Below are 21,070 nucleotides of genomic sequence, written 5' to 3'. Positions count from 1 at the left end.
ATCCCCATTCACAAAGATCAGCGAAAACGACTAAAAACACTGTATTCTGCTGCCAGGCCATTAGATGGCGATGGAACACTATAGACTGAACATGTAATACGCATGTGCAAGACATCATCATCTTCAGAGATTTGCATTTTTGTTGTTTACATGGAGTTTTCAAAAACTTGCACTTTTAAACCCATTTTCAAAAGTTTGCGTTTTCAGGCACCCAAAACGCTGTTGTCGTGTAAAAGAACGGCCAAAATGCATAAAAAGATTTACGTTTTTAGTTGAAAACGGTGTCATGTAAACAGCCCCTGAAACTGAGGACAATATATACACAGGATAACTGAAGAAGGAAATAAGAGACAGGTGGGGCTAATCAATCAAACAATGAGTAACTATGACAACAAATGCCCTGACAACCAAGGAAAACAGAAAAGAAAAACAATGAGAAACAAACTAAAAGATCAAAATCTAGTTCCTACTGCGGATGCAGCACATGAAAATTAAACTAAAATGAAACAAAAACAATAACTGAATATGACAAAAACTATAGGCTTTATATTGCAAAATGCAAAACATTTTTTTTTTATAAAAGATATAATTGCACAAATTTTCATCCTGTACTATACGTTTAATTTATTATCATTTAAATAAAAACATTGTATTACAATAATATTTTTTTTACGAATAATTTTTAAAAACGTGGAATGTCTGGAACATGGTGACAAATGTGCTTAATAATGTTTAAATAATATTACATTGCAAAAAAAAAACAAAAAAAAGTAACAGTCCCAAAAATAGGCTTTATTTTCTTTATGCAAAATATGATTTCCTGATTTTTTTTAATATATATATATATATATTTTTGTGTGTGTGTTGAAATGAGACCTGTACAGGTTTTAATGAGATTCACCTTCACTAGTTATCAGGCACTTTAGATGTTAATTTCTCTGTAAAGAGGGTAATGGGTACATAAGAGAAACACTGTGACTAATGGTATACTTCTGTTCAAATGCCTCTCTTTCTCTCTGTTTTTCTTTGACACAGGACCATCAGACCATTCTCAGAGCCTGGGCCGTGAAGGACTTTGCCCCAAACTGCCCTCTCTATGTGCAGATCCTCAAACCCGAGAATAAGTTCCACATCAAGTTCGCAGGTCAGCGTGCAAAATGTGTTTCTCTCAGAATACAGGTGTGGAGAGTGGAAGATAGTGTGATATTTGATGCACTTCGAACATGTGTGAGTGTGCTGAGATACAGGCGATCAGCCAATCTCCTTCCCTCTGAAGCTGTGTCCTTCAACACTAAACCCACTTCATATCCCTCTTCAGCTGTGTAAATGTGAATAATGCTTTTTACTTCCCCAGTCCACCCGTTCCTCACAACATGCTATGCTGTGATGGATGAATTATGTGTGTGAAGGCCAGTATTATTACAGAGTGTCTTTTTACACCAAGTGCAAATAGCCCGCCTTGTTGGCAGAGGCTTTTTACACTAACTCCGCCCACTAATGTCTGGTTGAGCCAGACAAAATTACAAAAGAAATCCCACAGACAACAGAATCAGTGGTGTGGCGTTAGCATGATCGACTCGAGTTCGAATACACATTTTCCGAACTCATTCTTCTCTCTTTTCCCATCGCACATCAGCTCGGAGAGGCATTTATTTTAATATTAATGAAGAAAAAATTCAAAAAGTGGAAATAGAGCGTATTTAAAAGTGGGAAAAAAGTATTTAATGGAAAGGGTTTGGAGTGAGTGTATGGAAGGGCGTTAGGAACAGGGACAAGTAATGTCCCAATAAAGCAGCATCCATTTATGATTTTAATTCTTATAATTATTTACACTAAATATGCTGGGGGTTTTTTTACTACTTGCACTGAGCTTCATGACGCACTTCCGTTTTAAACTCATTTATTTTCGGTTATGAATACTTTCAATGTGCTGTAACCACCTATTTGACTAAATGCCACCTGGATACCAACTGGATCCGTGTTCATTCAATTGACCTTCCTCCCTTGAATGGTTTTGCAGAGTTACTAACTAGCACTAATAACTTAGTAGCTAGTTGACTAGTCGATACAACCCTTGTTTGGGAGTAGTTTCCTGTTTATGAAGATGTCGTTTGCTTTGGTGTGTGTGTTTGTGTGTGCGTGTGCGTGAGGGTTATTTTAGAGTTATTACCGGGAAATGATGGAGAATTTCACGGTGCTGCAGGATGTGAGGTGAGGCAGTGATTAGAGATCCAGATTTCAAACTGCCTCTGCTGATCCAGTGAGCAGCAAATAAAAATTAGAAGACTCACTTTTTCACTGACCTGTACAGTCCTGTGGTTAATGCTGAGAACATGATGGTCTGCCCTGCATGTGGAGACAGCGCTTGTTTTAAGGTCATTGAGAAGGCAGAGGAGGAACAGACATGATGAGTCAGTGGTTGAGGCATCTGCGAAGTCAGTGAGCTTTACCCAGAGATCAACCACAGATTACACAGTATCACACAATCTGTCAGTCGAACAAAGTCTCTATAGAGTGCTGCCATCAAAGGAGAACGAGAAATGAGTCTGGTGTACACTAATTCCTGTATCTGAAACTGAAGAATGGTGTCTCACTTCCCTCCTGCCATGTCAGTCATTGACATAACACTAAGATTAATGACCCAGAAAACCTACACTGGTGCCTAAAGTAGGTCAAGATGACCTGCAAATGATTCAGTGTTTTTCTTCTTCAAAAAAATGCATGTTTATTTTAAGTGTTATGACATCTACAGTGCCCCCTGTATCTTCAGCGCCCCCTGCATCTTCAGCACCCCCTGTATCTCAAGCACCCCTGTATCTCTAGCGCCTCCTGTATCTCTTGCGCCCTCTGTATCTTCACCCCCTGTATCTTCAGCACCCCTGTTATCTCTAGCGCCCTCTGTATCTCTAGCGCCTCCTGTATCTTCAGCGCCCCCTGTATCTTCAGCGCCCCCTGTATCTCTAGCGCCTCCTGTATCTCTAGCGCCCTCTGTATCTTCGCCCCCTTTATCTTCAGCGCCCCCGTTATCTCTAGCGCCCTCTGTATCTCTAGCGCCTCCTGTATCTTTAGCGCCCTCTGTATCTTCGCCCCCTGTATCTTCAGCGCCCCCGTTATCTCTAGCGCCCTCTGTATCTTCAGCGCCCCCTGTGTCTTCAGCGACCCCCCGTTATCTCTAGCGCCCCCTGTATCTCTAGCACCCCCTGTATCTCTAGCACCCCCTGTATCTCTAGCACCCCCTGTATCTTCAGCACCCTTTGTATCTCTAGCGCCCCCTGTATCTTCAGCGCCCCCTGTATCTCTAGCGCCCTCTGTATCTTCGCCCCTGTATCTTCAGCGCCTCCTGTATCTCTAGCGCCCTCTATATCTCCAGCGCCCTCTGTGTCTCCAGCGCCCCTGTATCTCTAGCACCCCCTGTATCTCTAGCACCCCCTGTATCTCTAGCACCCCTTGTATCTCTAGCGCCCCCTGTATCTTCAGCGCCCCCTGTATTTCTATCGCCCTCTGTATCTTCAGCGCCCTCTGTGTCTCCAGCGCCCCTGTATCTCCAGCGCCCCCTGTATCTCTAGTGCCCACTGTATTTTCAGAGCCCCCTGTATCTTCAGAGCCCCCTGTATCTTCAGTGCCCCCTGTATCTCTAGCGCCCCCTGTATCTCTAGTGCCCCCTGTATCTCTAGCGCCCTCTGTATCTTCGCCCCTGTATCTTCAGCGCCCCCTGTATCTTCAGCACCCCCTGTATCTCTGGCGCCCTCTGTATTTCTATCGCCCTCTGTATCTTCAGCGCCCTCTGTGTCTCCAGCGCCCCTGTATCTCCAGCGCCCCCTGTATCTCTAGTGCCCACTGTATCTTCAGAGCCCCCTGTATCTTCAGAGCCCCCTGTATCTTCAGTGCCCCCTGTATCTCTAGCGCCCCCTGTATCTCTAGTGCCCCCTGTATCTCTAGCGCCCTCTGTATCTTCGCCCCTGTATCTTCAGCGCCCCCTGTATCTTCAGCGCCCCCTGTATCTTCAGCACCCCCTGTATCTCTGGCGCCCTCTGTATCTCCAGCGCCCCTTGTATCTCTAGCGCTCTCTGTATCTCCAGCGCCCCCTGTATCTCTAGCGCTCTCTGTATCTCCAGCACCCCCTGTATCTCTAGCGCCCTCTGTATCTCCAGAATGCCCGCCCAGCCTCCCTCTCCCTGCTCCTCCAACAGCATGTTCCTCAGCCCCGCCTCCGTTAGTGTTCTTCAGCCCTTCTGCATCTCCCACTTACTACAATCTACCAAGTGTTATCAGGCCACCAGCTCCACCAAGCCTAGAGGATCCCCTGGCTCCGCTTCCAGCCTCTGGGCCCATCACTCCACCGTGGCCTGTCAACACATCGGCTCCACCTTGGCTCCTCCCTCCCTCAGCTCCATCAGAAACCATCGGCCATATGGCTCCATCAGGCTCCCTCGTCCCTCCAGCTTCGCCTTGGTCGGACATCGTCCTGCCTGTGCCTTCGGCTCCATCTGTCTCTGCCCTCCCTCTGGTCCGCCTTTGTCTTCGGTCCCACCGCCTTCGCCTCTGTCCTCTGGTTCACCGGTTCCACCTTGGTCTCCAGTACCACCGGTTTTGCGTGCTCCACCTTGGTCTCCATCATTGGTGGCTGCATCTCTGTCAGTCGTTCCCTGGGTGCTGTCCATCAGGTCGACTACACCATGGCTCCTTCCGCCCTCGACTCCGCCCTGGGGCCTCATCCTGGCTGGATTCTGGGTTTACATCTCGCTTCTCCTGCTGGTCCCTCCCTGGCTCCTCCCACCCTCCACTCCCCCATGAACTATGTTTACCCCGAACAGTTTTTCTCCATCTCATGTTTCACGTCCCCCTCCAGAGCCCCCGCCCTCCCTACACAGTTGGACTACGACGCGAGGACACACCTTTCCAGAGGGCGTACTGTCAGGAGCATGCTTTGTTTGTTCCTGTCTTGACCTAGTTTCTAGTTTGTGTTAGTTTCATTCAGTTCACCTCTTGGTTGTTTGTTAATTAACTCATTAGTTTCCTCGTTTAGTTCTAGTATAAGTTCTCCCTGTTTTGTTCAGTTCCTTGTCCTGTCTCTTCCATGTTACTTAATGTAAAGTGGATGGTTTCCCGTGATTTCTTCTATGTGTTTGTTTTGCTTTATAATTAAGTGTTTCTCTGGACTCTATCGTCATGCGCTTTATATATCACAGCCAACCGTGACAATAACACACTACAGTTAAAATTATAATCAAGTATTTTACAAGTGCTGTAGTTTGTTAGTCAACACACCAAAATAAGTGTACTTCTTTAATGCATGACAAAAGATTGAAACATAATTATTTTTAAATGCACATTGACATTATGACATTATTCATGTTCTTTTCATGTCCATTATTAGTGCCCTTTTTAAAAGTGTTCTTAAGTATGTTAAGTAACAGTCATGAAATTTTACTCTCTCAAGTGCACTTAAGTGGTGTTTAATTTTCAACATTCAGTGCATTAAAGTATACTTCTTTTTCTCAAGGGTATGTATAAAAAAGGGCTAAAAAAAAAGGATTCAAGGAAAATATAGTAACATATTAATACTTTACAAATATAGATTTTTTTTCATACTTTCAAATCAAAAATTGGAGTGTCAAGTTATTTAATATTATTATGAAAATTAAAATATGAAGGCGTCTTAGCAGATGTGACAGGATGCCATAAAAACATTGGGCACACTTACCCAGAAGTATGGTGTAAAAGTGATGATGAATTTGCCAAATGTTTGTTTTATCTGCTTCTACTATATGTGCAACATGTTGGATTATGAATAAGAATGTGCATCTTTTATTGAGAGTTATCGTTAAAAATGACACTTGCGTTATATTTACTTATGTTTCATATCAGTCAGAGGTGGTTATCCCCTGTGGGCGGCTTGGCGTCTTGGTGGTTTACTGAGCGCTTACTTCTTGACAGTTCGGCAGACACATCAATATGCAGTTTTTCTATGTGTGGCAGACATGTTGTGACACTGCTTGGAATATAGGCACTAAGTGGCTGAGTGGGTGGCATAAATGAGTATGGCTGTAGACTTGACTTCAGCTCTACAAATAGCTTAATTGCTATTAATGTGAATAATGTTCACATCAATGTAACAGAAGCTCACAGAGTGGTTTGTCTGAGGAGATGAGTGTTTCGTTCACATGCAGCCTGATCTCGCATGGTTATTCTGGAACACTGTTTGTTTTGTTCGACTTTTGCTGCGTTAATTGATTTTATTTTCCTTTCCGTGGGCATGTTTGGAAATAGCAACTGGCCGCTTTACCTCTTCCAGTTCTGCACAGTGTTATGCGTAGCTATATCAACACTTAGGTCATTCATAAACATAACCAGCATGCTGCTTTAATTATTGTTAATGGCAGACAAGTGGCACTGTTGTTACCGTCTTGCTGGGGTTCACAGAATGAGCACAGTCTCTCACTGCTACACTGCAAAAACGGCAGCTTTAGAGAAAAAAGGAATCTAGAAACACAATTATGACAGTGCTCTAGCCTGCTGTGCTGCGTCCCCGCTTCAGCCGAGGTCAGTGTGTGCTTTCTGAGGTTGCTGTAAATGAGGGAGTTTGTGAAAGAGGAGATGAAGTGGTCGAACTGAAAGGGCCTGCATGAAGAGGAGCCAAGGTCTTTAATTCACCATTTGATCTTTATGAGTGAATGTGCATCTTCAAGTGCTGCCTTCAGTACTCCAGCCTGACATGGAGAATAATTCAAAGAACAAAGCCTATTTAGTTATTTATTCATGAAGTTACAGTGACAGAAATAAAAAGATATTATTTAAATAATATCAGACAAAGTACAATCCTTATTAACTACAGATTAAAGTGTAAGTTTGCAAATTTTTAACCTGCTTTATATTGTTACAATGTCTGTAGTATTATGTAAATGAACAGTGTTTACTCTTTTTTCATGTTACCTGGACTAAAAAAATCACATTTATATGTCAGAAAATGTCTGCCGGATGATGCAAAATGCAGCTCTTGGGATTTCATTAAAACTACAGATTACATTTTTGTATCCCCGCCCACTAACAGTCAGATCGACAGAGGGTTATTAACAGAAGAGTTATTGTAAGAGTAGGTTTATCACTGAAAATATTATTGTTCTATGTCTACTCTCTGAACAGCATAGTGGTAAAAACGGAACAATATTGCAACAGCCTTCTTACCTGTACACGACAGTGTTTTGCTTCGGGAGGAACTGACAGAATGGCAGTTTCTTTCAGTTACCTTTGTGTCGGTCACTTCCGATGTCATGTCGAAATGCCGACACTAGGGTCATTCTTAGTAGCCCCAAACATATATATAATAGATAAACATAGATATCATATATAAACGCTAGATGTCTTATGGCGCAGTCACTTCCGGCATCACCGTTTGGCCATCTTGTCACAGTGAAGCTGTGAATTAAGGTGAGTGATCAGCATGTACACAAATCCTCTTATCTCGCTGAAATCTTGACGGATTTACAAACGGTTTGGTTTCTTATAAACGTTATTAACGTGGCTATAATTCCGAATGCTTGAACATGTATGTTATAATTATTCATATGTATGCAGTGTATGTATGCAGTGTCATAACTACATCTCTGACGTTTATAACAAACCAAACCGTTTGAAAATCGGTAGAAAATTGAGCAAGTTATGGTTATTTAAAAGTACATGCACCATTAAACGAGTGAGCGAGCACACTGTGGCAAGATGGCCGCCACGTGCGGACGTCGACCTCCATTGGCCAGCAGTGCGCACGAGACATCTAGCCGTTATATATGATATCTATGGCCCCAAACACAACTGATGCACTGACGAAAAGGCCAATGGAATTGGCGTGTACAATTTGCATGCCTGGCCACACCCCCGGACATACAGGTATTTAAGGCACATATCAGCTTTGTTCTTCGGAGCTGAAGCAACACGTCTCTTTTATATGAGAAGAGAATTTCCATTCACCGCTGCAGCTGCTGGATTTAAAGCACATTTCAGTCATCTTTCTCCCTTTGAGGTTGCGGATAAGTGCGATTCACTGACCGAGGCTCCCCTCTGCAAAGATGCGCTAGTTCACAGCTGGCCCCGGGGCCTAATTTTCCCAAATGAGCTTCATTGGACAGACACTATACAAGATCAGGGAGGGGCGAAGAACAAGTCATAATGGTTGCGCTGTACTGGCCCAACCAGACTTGGTTCTCAGAACTCACGCTCATGGCGTCAGCTCCCCCCTGGTGAATTCCCCTGAGGTAGGACCTTCTTTCTCAGGGGCAGGGCAAAATCTGGCACATCTGGTCCCTGGACGGCTGCTGTATGGTCTGAACTGGCGCCTTTTCACAACACGTTTTTCTTCCCATGCGGAAGACCCACAGAGATATCGGGTCTGTGCTTTCCTTTCTCCAACAGGGCCTTGAGAGGCACCTGTCTGCCTCCACCCTGAAAGTGTACATGGCTGCAATAGCAGCATATCACAACACTGTATGGCAGGTTTTTGCTGCCTGGAATTTTGGGCCTGGAGACTCTCAAGTGGTCCTCGGCTTGGATATGTGCCCACGACTGTGTCCGGTGCACATATACTGTATATGGACCGCAAGCTGTGCTTCAGACGATCTGAGCAGCTCTTTGTCTGCTTCGGAGGTCAGCAGAAGGGGAAAGCTGTCTCCAAGGTCTTACTAGATTATGGATGCCATTATCTGGGCCTATCAGGCCCAAGGTGTACCGTGCCCATTAAGAGTGAAACTCACTCCACTTGGGGTATTGCAGCCACATCAGCTCTGGGGAACGGTGCTTCATTGGCAGATATAGAGTTGTGGACTAGGCTACACCTTTACTAGATTTTAGAATCTCCGCATGGAAACAGTTTTGTCTGGAGTCTTAGGTAATAACAGGTAAAACTTGGACAAATGTCCATTTAGAGTTTCCCTGAATGGTGAACCCTGGGCCACCCTTCACCATCATTTAGCAAGCACTCTTATGGTAGATGAGTTTGGTGGAGGAACTCACTTCCAGGCCCATTACTTGTGGTATGCCCATTTTCAGGTGAGCCCTTGTAATCTGAGTGCTCCATATGTAGTGGTTCCCTCACAGTGAATGTACATACGATGTATTCGACCACTGTTCAGTTTCCCTGTCGACAAACCCAGTGTCTTCCCCTGGGTAGAGCTTGCTCCGTCACCAACCGCTGTGGCCAATAGTCTTCACCTTGTCAGATGGAGCCCACCACAGAGACCTTTTCCCTATGTAGTACCCCCCTTTGGTGAGTCCTTAGGATGTATTTTCCACATACTAACCTCTTCTTTCTGGTAGGATGTGGTCTCCGTAATGTTCCTTTCTCATTAGAGAAGGTGAAAGCTTCCAGGGTAAGTTGGTCCCCTTGAGATAGGGAGACCTGAGATCATTTATCCTGGGTGTTGGAAGGTTACGAGTTAGCGTAGCTGCACTTGTCATTGGCACGTGGAGCATCTACACCTTATCTCGTGACACAGGGCAGTAGTTGTGGCGTTTAGTATAGGGACCCCTAGTGTCTGCATTTCAACACAACGTTGAAAGTGACTGACAGAAAGGGAATGTCTCGGTTACTAGTGTAACCCTCGTCCTCTGACTGAGGGAACAGAGACGTTGCGTCCCTCCTGCCACAACTCTGTGCTGTCCGCTGAAATGGCCGAGATGCACAAACCTGAATTATGTGATGCAAGCCAGCCACTAAAATACCTGCATGTCCAGGGGCGTGGCCAGGCATGCAAATTCCACAATCCAATTTCATTGGCCTTTTCTGAAGACGTCCGAGGTGTTTGGGGCTCCCAAGAGTGTTCCCTAGTGTCAGCATTTCGACACAACGTCTCTGTTTCAAGGAACGTGGGTTACACCTGTAACCGAGACATTTTTTCCCCTCTGTTTGGCTTAAACTAAATGAACCTTTTAACAACTATAATCAGAATCAGTTTTATTGTTGTCAGGGTTCTGTCACTTCTGTCTAGTCTATTTCTTGGGTCGAGCCTTGACACTCCTGTTTTGTCTTGTCTGTGTGCCTTGTTTCATGTGCGGGGCGTGGTGTTTGGATCCCGGCACTTTGGTCTAGTTTGTCTTCGGATCTGTGTCGGGATTCGTACATTCATGCTCCGCGTGTTTGTCCTCTGTTGTGAGCGCACAGGATGAGCTTTTGCTCGTTCTCGTCTGCTCTGTCTTGTTGTGTGAGCATGCGGTTTCGAGTTCGCTCTTCTGCCTGCATGTGTTGTTATGTTCTATGTAGCACGCAGTTTGTGTTTACATCGGCCGGTGCTTTCATGTCGTGTTTTGTCTTGTGCTGTGCTGTGTAGCACGCAGCTTGTGTTTACACTGGCTGTGTGCTTTTGTGTTGTCATGTTTTGTGTGAACACGTGCCTTTTGAGTGTTCTCATTAGCTGCATGTTCATGTGTCATTTTTGTGAGACATGGCTTATGATTTTTTTTACTGGCCATGTGCTTGTGTTTTTGTCATGTTTGGTGTGAGCACATGGCTTGTCATGTATGTTTCCTTGTGCCATGTGCTCCCTATTTATTTGCACATGGGTGTTAAAAAGGTGGCATTGTAGGGGCAGATACAAGCACATCACCGACACGCATGCAAATTGGACATGTCCCCTTTAAGAAGGCGTTCATGAGAGTTTGGTGCGTCTTTCTGATGCATTAGTTCAATAAAAAACACAACTGTTGTTGTTCTGACACTGCAATCCTGCCTTCGTGTATTTTTGATAGCACAAAAGCTACAGCATAAATAAATATGAGTTGTACATATTACGCTCTGTAGAACTGTTTGCAATATGTACTACTACATATTTATGCCACCCGTTTAACCCCCATGAGCAAAATAAAAAGTAATAAACAACAAAATAAATAAGAAAATATTTAATAATTTATCAGTTAGAAATGACAACAAACAGTAAATACCTAGAAATAAATAGACAAAGCATTGTTTTATCAAAACAATATTTTGTCAATAACATTAGACAACAATAAAAAGAACAAAGAAAATGTTAGAAATGACTGTTCAGCAGAAAATAAAAACACAAAATTATAAAAAGTAAATAAACTACAAATAGACAGAAATGTGAATAATAACACAATTTATTTATTTAAAATAGTAAAGACAATGAATACAAAAAAACAAAGTCTATCAAAACTATACTATTTGAATAACAACAAGATTGGCAACACTTTATTTTATGTTTGGCAGAAACATAATAAAAATACAAAACAATAATTAAACATTAAATAGACAAAATGATGCCAATCAAAACCATAACAAAGATACTTGTCAAAAAAAAAAAAAAAAAAAATCCTATAGTCAAATAACACTTTATTTTAGCTTCAAAGTTTAAATTTTGCTAAATTGTTTCACAGAGAACAATCAGTCCTACTCTCCTCCTGATTCTCCTCATTTCATAATTTCACCTTCAATCTTTCTTTGTGCCTTTGCCTACGCATTTCTCTGAATTGACTCGGGTTATTCAAACAATTGGAGCATTCTTCTATCCTTAGGCGAGTAGCATATTTGAATAGATGTCAGTAAAATCTAGCTATGGCTATGTGCTGTTTTTTTCTGGCAGCACACATTTCACATTGTTTTTGCAACTCTAAAAACAGTTTGTAATTTCTCAAATCCACTCTGAGAGAAAACATAACATTGTACTAGAATAAAATAATAAATTCTGACCATACTCTGTTAACTCATCCACCCTAATAAATCCACCCAGTCGTGCATTTTGTCTAATTTTATACCATTCACTATTTAATTAAATTCAGTGCAGGCTTGGACAGAAGATAAAATATAAGGAACAAAAAAAAACATTCTCAAAACAAATGACATAAAGGACTTTTTTTATTTACCGAATCCGAGGTAAACCAGAGTCAATGTTTTCCTCAATGCTAATGCGATTGTATTGACTCATTTCCCTAATTAGCAAAATTAGTAAATGTGTTTTCACTCACCGCTAACAAGCCACATGAAAATTGCACTCCATCCACGAGACAGTCATTATTGCAGTGCCTGCTATTTTTCCTCCGGATGAACGCATTATTACTATGGGTACACTTAAGTATTCAAAAACATCCTCTTTTGCCCCCAGTTTTTTCTAAGCTCTTTCTGTGTGTTTTTCTGGTACTTTTGCTGGCATTTAAATGGCAGTGGAGGTCTTAACCTGATGTGTGCTCACTCATCTGTGTTGATGGCGTTTAAGAGGGCTGCTGTTTTGAGCATGGGAGTTAAAGGAGCTTGAGATCTGAGGAGTTGTCTTATTTCACACTCTGTTAATGGCATCGAGAGCCTTTGACCCCTGCGATATGTGTCTTTGAAAATCAAATGCAGGGAACTGGGATGTGCAAATGGGTTAGCAATGCTAATCAGGAGGGATGATGGTTTTAATTAATGTTCTGGCGGGATTGCTTTTCTGCATGCTATATTAGTAGGGGCCGCATGGTCAGATATTAGAACAGTTTGATTTGATTTACAGGCTTGGTAAAGTCATGGAAATTTCCATAGGACACATTAAATTGATCAAAAGTGACAGTAAAGACTTTTATAATGTTTCAAAAGTTTTCAGTTTCAAATAAATGTTGTTCTTTTGAACTTTCTATTCGTCAAAGAATCCTGAAAAAATTGCATCATCGTTTTCACTAAAGTATCCGCATTTTGGGATATCGCATAAAAAAACACTGGATGGAAAAGCCTAGATGCACATGAATTCTAAAAATGCACATAAAAAACGCATGCGCTCAGTTTAGGTTGATATTTTTTATTTGATAAGAAGACACAAAAATAAACAATGATGGAAACACAATTACCGAATAAATCCTTTGATGCGCTCCAACAAACTCAGGTGACTTTACCTCAACAGTGGCTGTGATTGGATAATTAGACTAACCAGCAGACGAATCGCATCACATTATCTCAAATGTTGGTTTGATCAATCTGAAATGCCTATATTTAATATTTATATCAGGAAGTCTCAAGCGATATGTCTGCAAATATTTTAATTTATTTTTAGTATACTTAGTATGAAATAAATGTATTTTAAATACATTTTGGTATAGTTTTTGTCACTAGGGGAGTTAAGGACCTATCAGCCTGCGCCATCTAGAGTTTCATGACAGAACTTTGTATTCTTTTCTTTGATAATCAATACAATGTCAATTTAGGTTAGATTATGTTGAACATTCTTTCATAATGAAAATACATTCATTAACACAACATTTTAAGAATTAATATTTCTCCTGTGTTCTTATTTTGCAGACCATGTGGTTTGTGAAGAAGAGTTTAAGTACGCCATGTTGGCCCTCAACTGTGTGTGTCCTGCCACCTCCACCCTGATCACCTTATTGATTCACTCCTCTAGAGGACAGTGAGTATAAATCGTCCCTCTCTTACTCACTCACTTCTAGTAGCCAGGATTTTGACTACAGCATTAAATCTAACCAGATTGTACCTTATGAACTTAAAGGGATAGTTCACCCAAAAGGAAAATTCTGTCATCATTTACTCACCCTCAAGTTGTTCCAAACCTGTTTGAATTTCTTTCTTCTACTGAAAACAAAAGAAGATATATGTTGAAGACTGTTGGTAATCAAAAAGTTGAAGGGCCCCATTGACTTCCATAGTATTTTTTTCCATTCTATGGAAGTTAATGGGCCCTTTTAAGGTGCCAATTTCACTGGCGAAATCCAGTCATTTGAATAGGAATCTGTGCGATTGGAGTTTCACGTGAGGGTGAAAGATTTCCCCACACAGATTTCACTCATTTTCAAGTTGGTCATGAGAATTTGCTGCACTGAACAACAGAAAGCTGCTTGGTTTGAAAGTGTCTTCTTTAGAGCTGTGCTTTATACATCGCTATGATATTATAGATCATTAGGTGGTAGATGTCACACTTACATCACTGCAGTAGTGCACACACTATGGTGACAGAAAAACAGTGGTAAGAAATGGGGGGTGATGGGCAAAATCCATAGAATAATGTAAAAAAGGATTGTGCCTTTTGGATGTCAGAATCGGAATACAAAAAAAAAGGTCTTAATTTTTATAGGATACCGTCGTCGAATATGCCCTTTGAAGCTCCAGTAAACACAGACGTTTATGTTTGCAAGCCATTATGCTGCTTATGCCGCTAAATTACCCTAACCCTACTATTAAAGGGGTCATGAATTGAGAAATCAAATTTCCCTTGAACTTTTGACATATAAGAGGTCATCATACTATAAGAATATCCTGTAAGTTTCAGAACTGAAAACTTTCAGCTTTTATTAAACAGCTTTTATTAAAACCAAGCTCAGAGAACAACTCGTTTTGGAATTGCCTATTTATGACGTCATAGATGGGTGAAAGACGGCCTCTACAGAATCAACGTCATTACCACTGAAGCCCCGCCCACTGATTCGTAAATGACAAGTAGTAGGTAAATAACAAAAGTGACCCTAACACAATGCACTGTGCACAATGCACAATGCAAAAGGTCACTGCAACCTTTCATGCCACGATCCAAATATAATGCTATGGATCTAATATAATGCTATAATCAACACTTTTCACGATTAGTTAACTTTGAGAGCTGTAATAGCAAAAATGTGATAAAAGTTTTCGAGAGAGTTCCACTGTTCCAAATGTAATAATTAGCTGTTTCATATGCAAAGATGTCAGCCAATCACAGCAGTGGGCGTTTACACTGAAGTCACAGCAGACACGCCCCTTCAAACTGTTCATGGCCCCTTTAAAGCATGAATTTGATATAAATAATAGATCTGCAGTTCATAGAGGGCAAAATATATTGGCCCTACAGTTACAGCATGAAATATTTAAACCTATAACATTTATATCTCAAAAGTCTGACTTTTTTCTTGCAACTGTGATAGTTTATATCTCACAATTCAGATTTTATAACTCACAACTCACAGTCGCAACTATCTCGCAATTATCTTTTTAATTGTTTTAATTCTGTGGCTTCCAAAGACTGCAGAACTGTCACTTAACTGCTACCAGGTAGGCTCCGCCCACAAAACACATCATCGCTGTTTCGCTGTTTACCAAAATGGTCTGCACATCGCTACACTATTTACGCCTGCAAAATTTAGCTGACAGTTTGCTAATGTGATAGCACCTTTAGACAGGAAGAGATATTTTGACTAACATTGAAAGTGACCAACAACATTTGTGTGCATTTTTATCTGTAATATGTATTTTTGAGGGTAATACATCAATAAAACTTTCTCCGTCTGGTTCTCTGTAAAAAGAAATTAGTGGCATTTTTGATGTAGTATAGATGTGAATTTGCTCTTTTGAATATATTTACACAAACATGATGTCTGAAATAGAACACAATGCCCTGTAGATTATGTGCTTGTGCTGCTTCACAGATCTCTCTGCATCAGTGAGATGTTCCGATTAACTGTTTCATTTTTTATTATCAGAACAGCATCTTCAGAGGCCTTCAAGCAGCGAGCGGGTGTCTTCCAGCCGCTCAACAGGTCAGACCCACCGATTGTAAAATATTGACGCATACACATCGATACAGACAGCGGCAAAGATCCCATAAACTGTGAATTTATCTCTGCGTCATGCATCCTTGTTTCTTCACCTCCTCCATCTTAACACTCCCCCACTCCCTCTGGTTCTCACCTTCCCTACATCTTCCCCGCCATTCGCAGGGATGTCAAAGACACATCAAGCAGTTTTTATGTTCTCTGCCCATCTGTAAGATAGTTTTTTTCCCCAAGCTGAACTGCAAGCTGTGAAAACATTTGGAGGACATGTCAAAGGAAGAGTTCACTCAAAAATATTAAATTCTGTCATCATTTACTCTCCCTCATGCATGATTTTCTTTATGTTATGGACCACAATGGAAGAAATTTTGAAGAACGTCCACACTGCTTTTTCCCATAAAATAAAACTGGATGGGGATTTATGCCGTCAAGCTCCAAATTGGACAAGAAAGTACATGAGAGAACATGAAGTTTAATTTTTAGGTGATTTGTTCCATTAAATGGATAGTTCACCCCAAAATTGGGTTAACCATTATTTTAAGTTGTTACAATGTTATTACACAAATAAGTACTGCGTTATTAATTAACTGCATGTACTTAGTGTTAAACGTAGGGTTGGGTTTTGGTTTAGTTTGGCTTAGGATTAGCTACTTGTATACAGTGAGGAAAATAAGTATTTGAACACCCTGCTATTTTGCAAGTTCTCCCATTTGGAAATCATGGAGGGGTCTGAAATTGTCATCGTAGGTGCATGTCCACTGTGAGAGACATAATCTAAAAAAAAAAATCCATAAATCACAATGTATGATTTTTTAACTATTTATTTGAATGATACAGCTGCAAATAAGTATTTGAACACCTGTCTATCAGCTAGAATTCTGACCCTCAAAGACCTGTTAGTCTGCCTTTAAAATGTCCACCTCCACTCCATTTATTATCCTAAATTAGATGCACCTGTTTGAGGTCGTTAGCTGCATAAAGACACCTGTCCACCCCATACAATCAGTAAGAATCCAACTACTAACATGGCCAAGACCAAAGAGCTGTCCAAAGACACTAGAGACAAAATTGTACACCTCCACAAGGCTGGAAAGGGCTACGGGGAAATTGCCAAGCAGCTTGGTGAAAAAAGGTCCACTGTTGGAGCAATCATTAGAAAATGGAAGAAGCTAAACATGACTGTCAATCTCCCTCGGACTGGGGCTCCATGCAAGATCTCACCTCGTGGGGTCTCAATGATCCTGAGAAAGGTGAGAAATCAGCCCAGAACTACACGGGAGGAGCTGGTCAATGACCTGAAAAGAGCTGGGACCACCGTTTCCAATGTTACTGTTGGTAATACACTAAGACGTCATGGTTTGAAATCATGCATGGCACGGAAGGTTCCCCTGCTTAAACCAGCACATGTCAAGGCCCGTCTTAAGTTTGCCAATGACCATTTGGATAATCCAGAGGAGTCATGGGAGAAAGTCATGTGGTCAGATGAGACCAAAATAGAACTATTTGGTCATAATTCCACTAAACGTGTTTGGAGGAAGAAGAATGATGAGTACCATCCCAAGAACACCATCCCTACTGTGAAGCATGGGGGTGGTAGCATCATGCTTTGGGGGTGTTTTTCTGCACATGGGACAGGGCGACTGCACTGTATTAAGGAGAGGATGACCGGGGCCATGTATTGCGAGATTTTGGGGAACAACCTCCTTCCCTCAGTTAGAGCATTGAAGATGGGTCGAGGCTGGGTCTTCCAACATGACAATGACCCGAAGCACACAGCCAGGATAACCAAGGAGTGGCTCTGTAAGAAGCATATCAAGGTTCTGGCGTGGCGTAGCCAGTCTCCAGACCTAAACCCAATAGAGAATCTTTGGAGGGAGCTCAAACTCCGTGTTTCTCAGCGACAGCCCAGAAACCTGACTGATCTAGAGAAGATCTGTGTGGAGGAGTGGGCCAAAATCCCTCCTGCAGTGTATGCAAACCTGGTGAAAAACTACAGGAAACGTTTGACCTCTGTAATTGCAAACAAAGGCTACTGTACCAAATATTAACATTGATTTTCTCAGGTGTTCAAATACTTATTTGCAGCTGTATCATACAAATAAATAGTTAAAAAATCATACATTGTGATTTCTGGATTTTTTTTTTAGATTATGTCTCTCACAGTGGACATGCACCTACAATGACAATTTCAGACCCCTCCATGATTTCTAAGTGGGAGAACTTGCAAAATAGCAGGGTGTTCAAATACTTATTTTCCTCACTGTATATGTATAATTTACTGTTATTCCTATGGCAAGTACATTTAACATGAAAAATGAAAATTCTGTCATCATTATCTCACCCTCATGTCATTCCAAAAGACTTTTGTTCATTTTCAAAACACAAATGAAGATATTTTTAATGAAACCTGAGAGTTCCCTTTCGAGTGAGAACTCACACTGTGTCGTCTAGAGGACACTATGGGGAATGCCTCCAGCATGACAAGTGTCAGGAAGTCTAAACTCGATAGTTGCATTGGCTGGCGACAGCCTATGACGCCATTACTTGTGCGACCGTGAGTATAAAAGGGCGCCTGAGGAACACGTCATCCTCTTCTTTGTCTTTGGGATCCGTTTGTTTTTAGTACGTGTGAAGGAGCATACACTTTTCGTTCTCGAGGGAGCTAAATGCCTGTGTTGTGAGGATTTCTCAATGAAAGGGATGTGCATTTGGGTAGAATGCCTTTGACTCTTTGAAGAAGCTGGTTGTGCTAGTTATGATGCATTTGAGACTGACTACATGAGACAGGTAAGAAGCTTTTTCATTCTGTTTTCTCCTGAGGGGATAGTAGTTAGCTTTTGCACAAGAGCGTTCGACTCTCAAGGAAGTTGAAGTCACTCATAGCAATGCATTCAAATCTGACGTTTGAACTAAGCGTCCTTGACTCTCGAGGAGGTTAAATGTGTAATTTTGCAGTGCGGTTGATGTTATTGGTTCCATCCAGGCTTGACTCTCTCTTGAAAAAGATAAGAGTTGAGCTCCTGCACTCCGAGGTTAGTGTCCCACGGGCACCACTGCGGTACACGGGATCGAGTGTTGAGGTTGTGGGTGGAGCAAGGGAGGAGTCAAACAGGAACTTTTCCTTTTTGGGCTGCTCTTTTTGGTTCAAATATTGCTTCTGATCAATGTGTTGTTTCTAATTCTGAGGAATTAGGGGCAGAAAGAGTGTAGTAGTAATTATTATATAAATTTAGGAGTTGTGGTTAGTTATTGCCTGTGCCACGAACAGATTGAGATCTGGTTTGGTGGCACGAGAGATGTGAGATCGCTCGTGGCAGACTTTGCCGGCAATTTCTGTTGACATAACTGTCCCGCTCATATGAGCCTTCTGTTTCCCCTTTGATCTCTACACTGAGGCAGAGAGATCATAAGAGAAACCATATTCGGCCTGCATTTATCCTTTTATCACAATAAGTAAATGTGAAGGGATTGTGTGAGCACCGAAATGTGTTGATGACTCCATAGTATATTTCATTGGTTGACGCATCCTCATTGAAGGCTCTGATCCTGCCATTTAGATCTTTATGATACTACATCACTCCTGAATGGCAGGATATATGTCCCTCCCCCTTCTGGGGAGGGCTGGTTGGGTTTAGCAGGCAGTTCTGTCAAGTTGTCAGGCTGTCTGTGAGCCTCCTTGGTAGGCTCCTAGTTGGTAGGCTCTGTGAGCCTCCTTGGTAAGCTGTTCTGAGCATAGGTAGTGGTTATATACTCTCCCTCTGAACTGCGAAATATTTGACTCCTTAGGGTAGTGTTGTGTGGTCTCCTCTCATATTTGAAGGTCATCTTTCTAGGCCTCCGCTCCCCGAATTTCTGAGTTTTTTAGCACTATCAGGTGTTGGCTTTCTACAGCCCCCTGGACATAATTGTTTTTTAGGTTGAGTGTTGTTAGGTCTCCTCTCGCTATAGAGAGTTGTACTGTTGAGACTTCCGCCACTAGAGCTCCACATAGATATTAGTTTCAGGGAGGGTTGTGTTGCTTGGCCTCCTCTTGTTTTGAGAGTCGTCTTGTTAGGCCCCCACTCCCCAGAGCTTCGAATAGACAGGACTATCAAGATGTAGGGCTCTTTGTGAGCCTCCTTGGTGAGACTGTCTTTAGCCTTAAGAGCATGACACTGGTAGTGCTAGAGCCGAAGCCTCTTTCATGAGACAGTTTCTGGCGTAGAGTTTAGTTGGGCTTCCTCTCGTTTTAGAGGGTCATGTTGCTGAGTCCTCCGCTCTTAGAGCTCAGTTCAGACAGTTGTACTGGAGTTGTAGGCTCCATGGGAGCCTCCTCAGTTTAACTCGCTTTAGGGTTGAGTGTCGTTAGGCCTCCTCTCATTCTAGAGAGTCATTCTGCTGAGGCTTCCACTCGCCAGAGCTACGTACAGACAGTATTATCAAGTGGTTCTTTGGAGCGTCTTTGATAGAACTGTCTTTGGCGTAGGGTGTAGTTAGGCCTCCTGTTGTTTTTGGAGAGTCATTTTGCTGAGGCCTCTGCTCTCAGAGCTCCATACAGACAGTAGGACTGGAGTTATCAGATACTCCTTGGTTATCTGTCTTTAGGTTTGAGAGTCGTTAGGCCTCTTCTTGTTTTAAAGAGTCGTTTTGCTGAGACCTCTGTTCTTCAGAGCTCCGCACAAACAGTGTTATCAGTATGATGGCTCTTTAGGAGCCTTTCCGATGGGATGTTTCCGGCGTAGAGTGTTGTTAGGCCTCCTCTCATTTTAGAGAGTCATTTTGAAGAGGCCTCCGCTTCCAGAGCTTCTTACAGACAGTAGCAATAACGGTGTAGGCTCTTTGTGAAGCCTCCTTGGTTACTGTATTTAAGGCTGAGTGTTGTTAGGCCTCCTCTCTTTCTAGATAGTCATCCAACTGAGGCCTCCACTTCTCAGGGCTCCGCAAAGACAGTATTGTCAAGGTGTATGGCTATTTGGTAAGACTGTCTCTGGCATAGAGTATGGTTAGGCCTCCTCTCTGTTTAGAGAGCTTTGAGAGTCTGCTCTTTGAGCTTTGTTTAGCACATAATGTTAAGTGCAGAGTAGGCCAAGGATAATGTGATTTGGCTTTGGCCATATTCCCTTTAAGGAATCTCTTTTTAAGTATGATTCCAACCCTTTGGGCCAGTGTCTCATTCCCCTTCTCAGGGAACCATGGTTACATGCGTAACCTGAGATTATTTCTGTCCCTCCATTGACAGTCCATTTGCCCAAAACTTTGATGCTTCAAAAAGTTCATACAGACATTGTGAAAGTAATCCATAAATCCTTTGTTGACTATATTTGATGTGCTCCACAATGTGCGTTGATTATGTTTATTTGTGAGCAAAAGCCTAAATCTGTTCATTATATAAAGTAATTGTATCATTCACAAGACCTGGATTAAACCGTTCAATTCTTATGGATTACTTTCACAATCTCTTTATGACCATTTTTAAGTTTCAAAATGTTGGTGTAATGGACTTTTAAATAGAGGAACTAAAATCTCTCAGGTTTCATTAAAATGTCCTTTGTGTTTCAATGATGAAAGAAAGTCTTATGAAAGT

The 21,070-nt window shown here is 41.9% G+C and overlaps 1 protein-coding gene across 1 annotated transcript in view; it reads left to right on the top strand.

The window, feature by feature from the left end:
• kcnt2b (potassium sodium-activated channel subfamily T member 2b) overlaps window positions 1-21,070 on the top strand; it is a gene marked incomplete at its 5' end in the record, with an annotated part of 95,190 nt that overhangs the window by 53,990 nt on the left and 20,130 nt on the right. Inside the window, 3 exons of the mRNA XM_084111401.1 lie at window positions 1,036-1,144; window positions 13,268-13,376; window positions 15,436-15,492. Coding sequence (XP_083967527.1) covers window positions 1,036-1,144; window positions 13,268-13,376; window positions 15,436-15,492 — 275 coding nt within the window. The remainder of the gene's footprint in view (window positions 1-1,035; window positions 1,145-13,267; window positions 13,377-15,435; window positions 15,493-21,070) is intronic.

The sequence above is a fragment of the Abramis brama genome (assembly GCF_963993115.1).
Source record: "Abramis brama genome assembly, chromosome: 1".
NCBI classification, from domain to species: Eukaryota; Metazoa; Chordata; class Actinopteri; order Cypriniformes; family Leuciscidae; genus Abramis; species Abramis brama.
The sequence above is the reverse complement of the archived record's forward strand: the minus strand, read 5'-3'. Positions and strand labels throughout refer to the sequence as shown.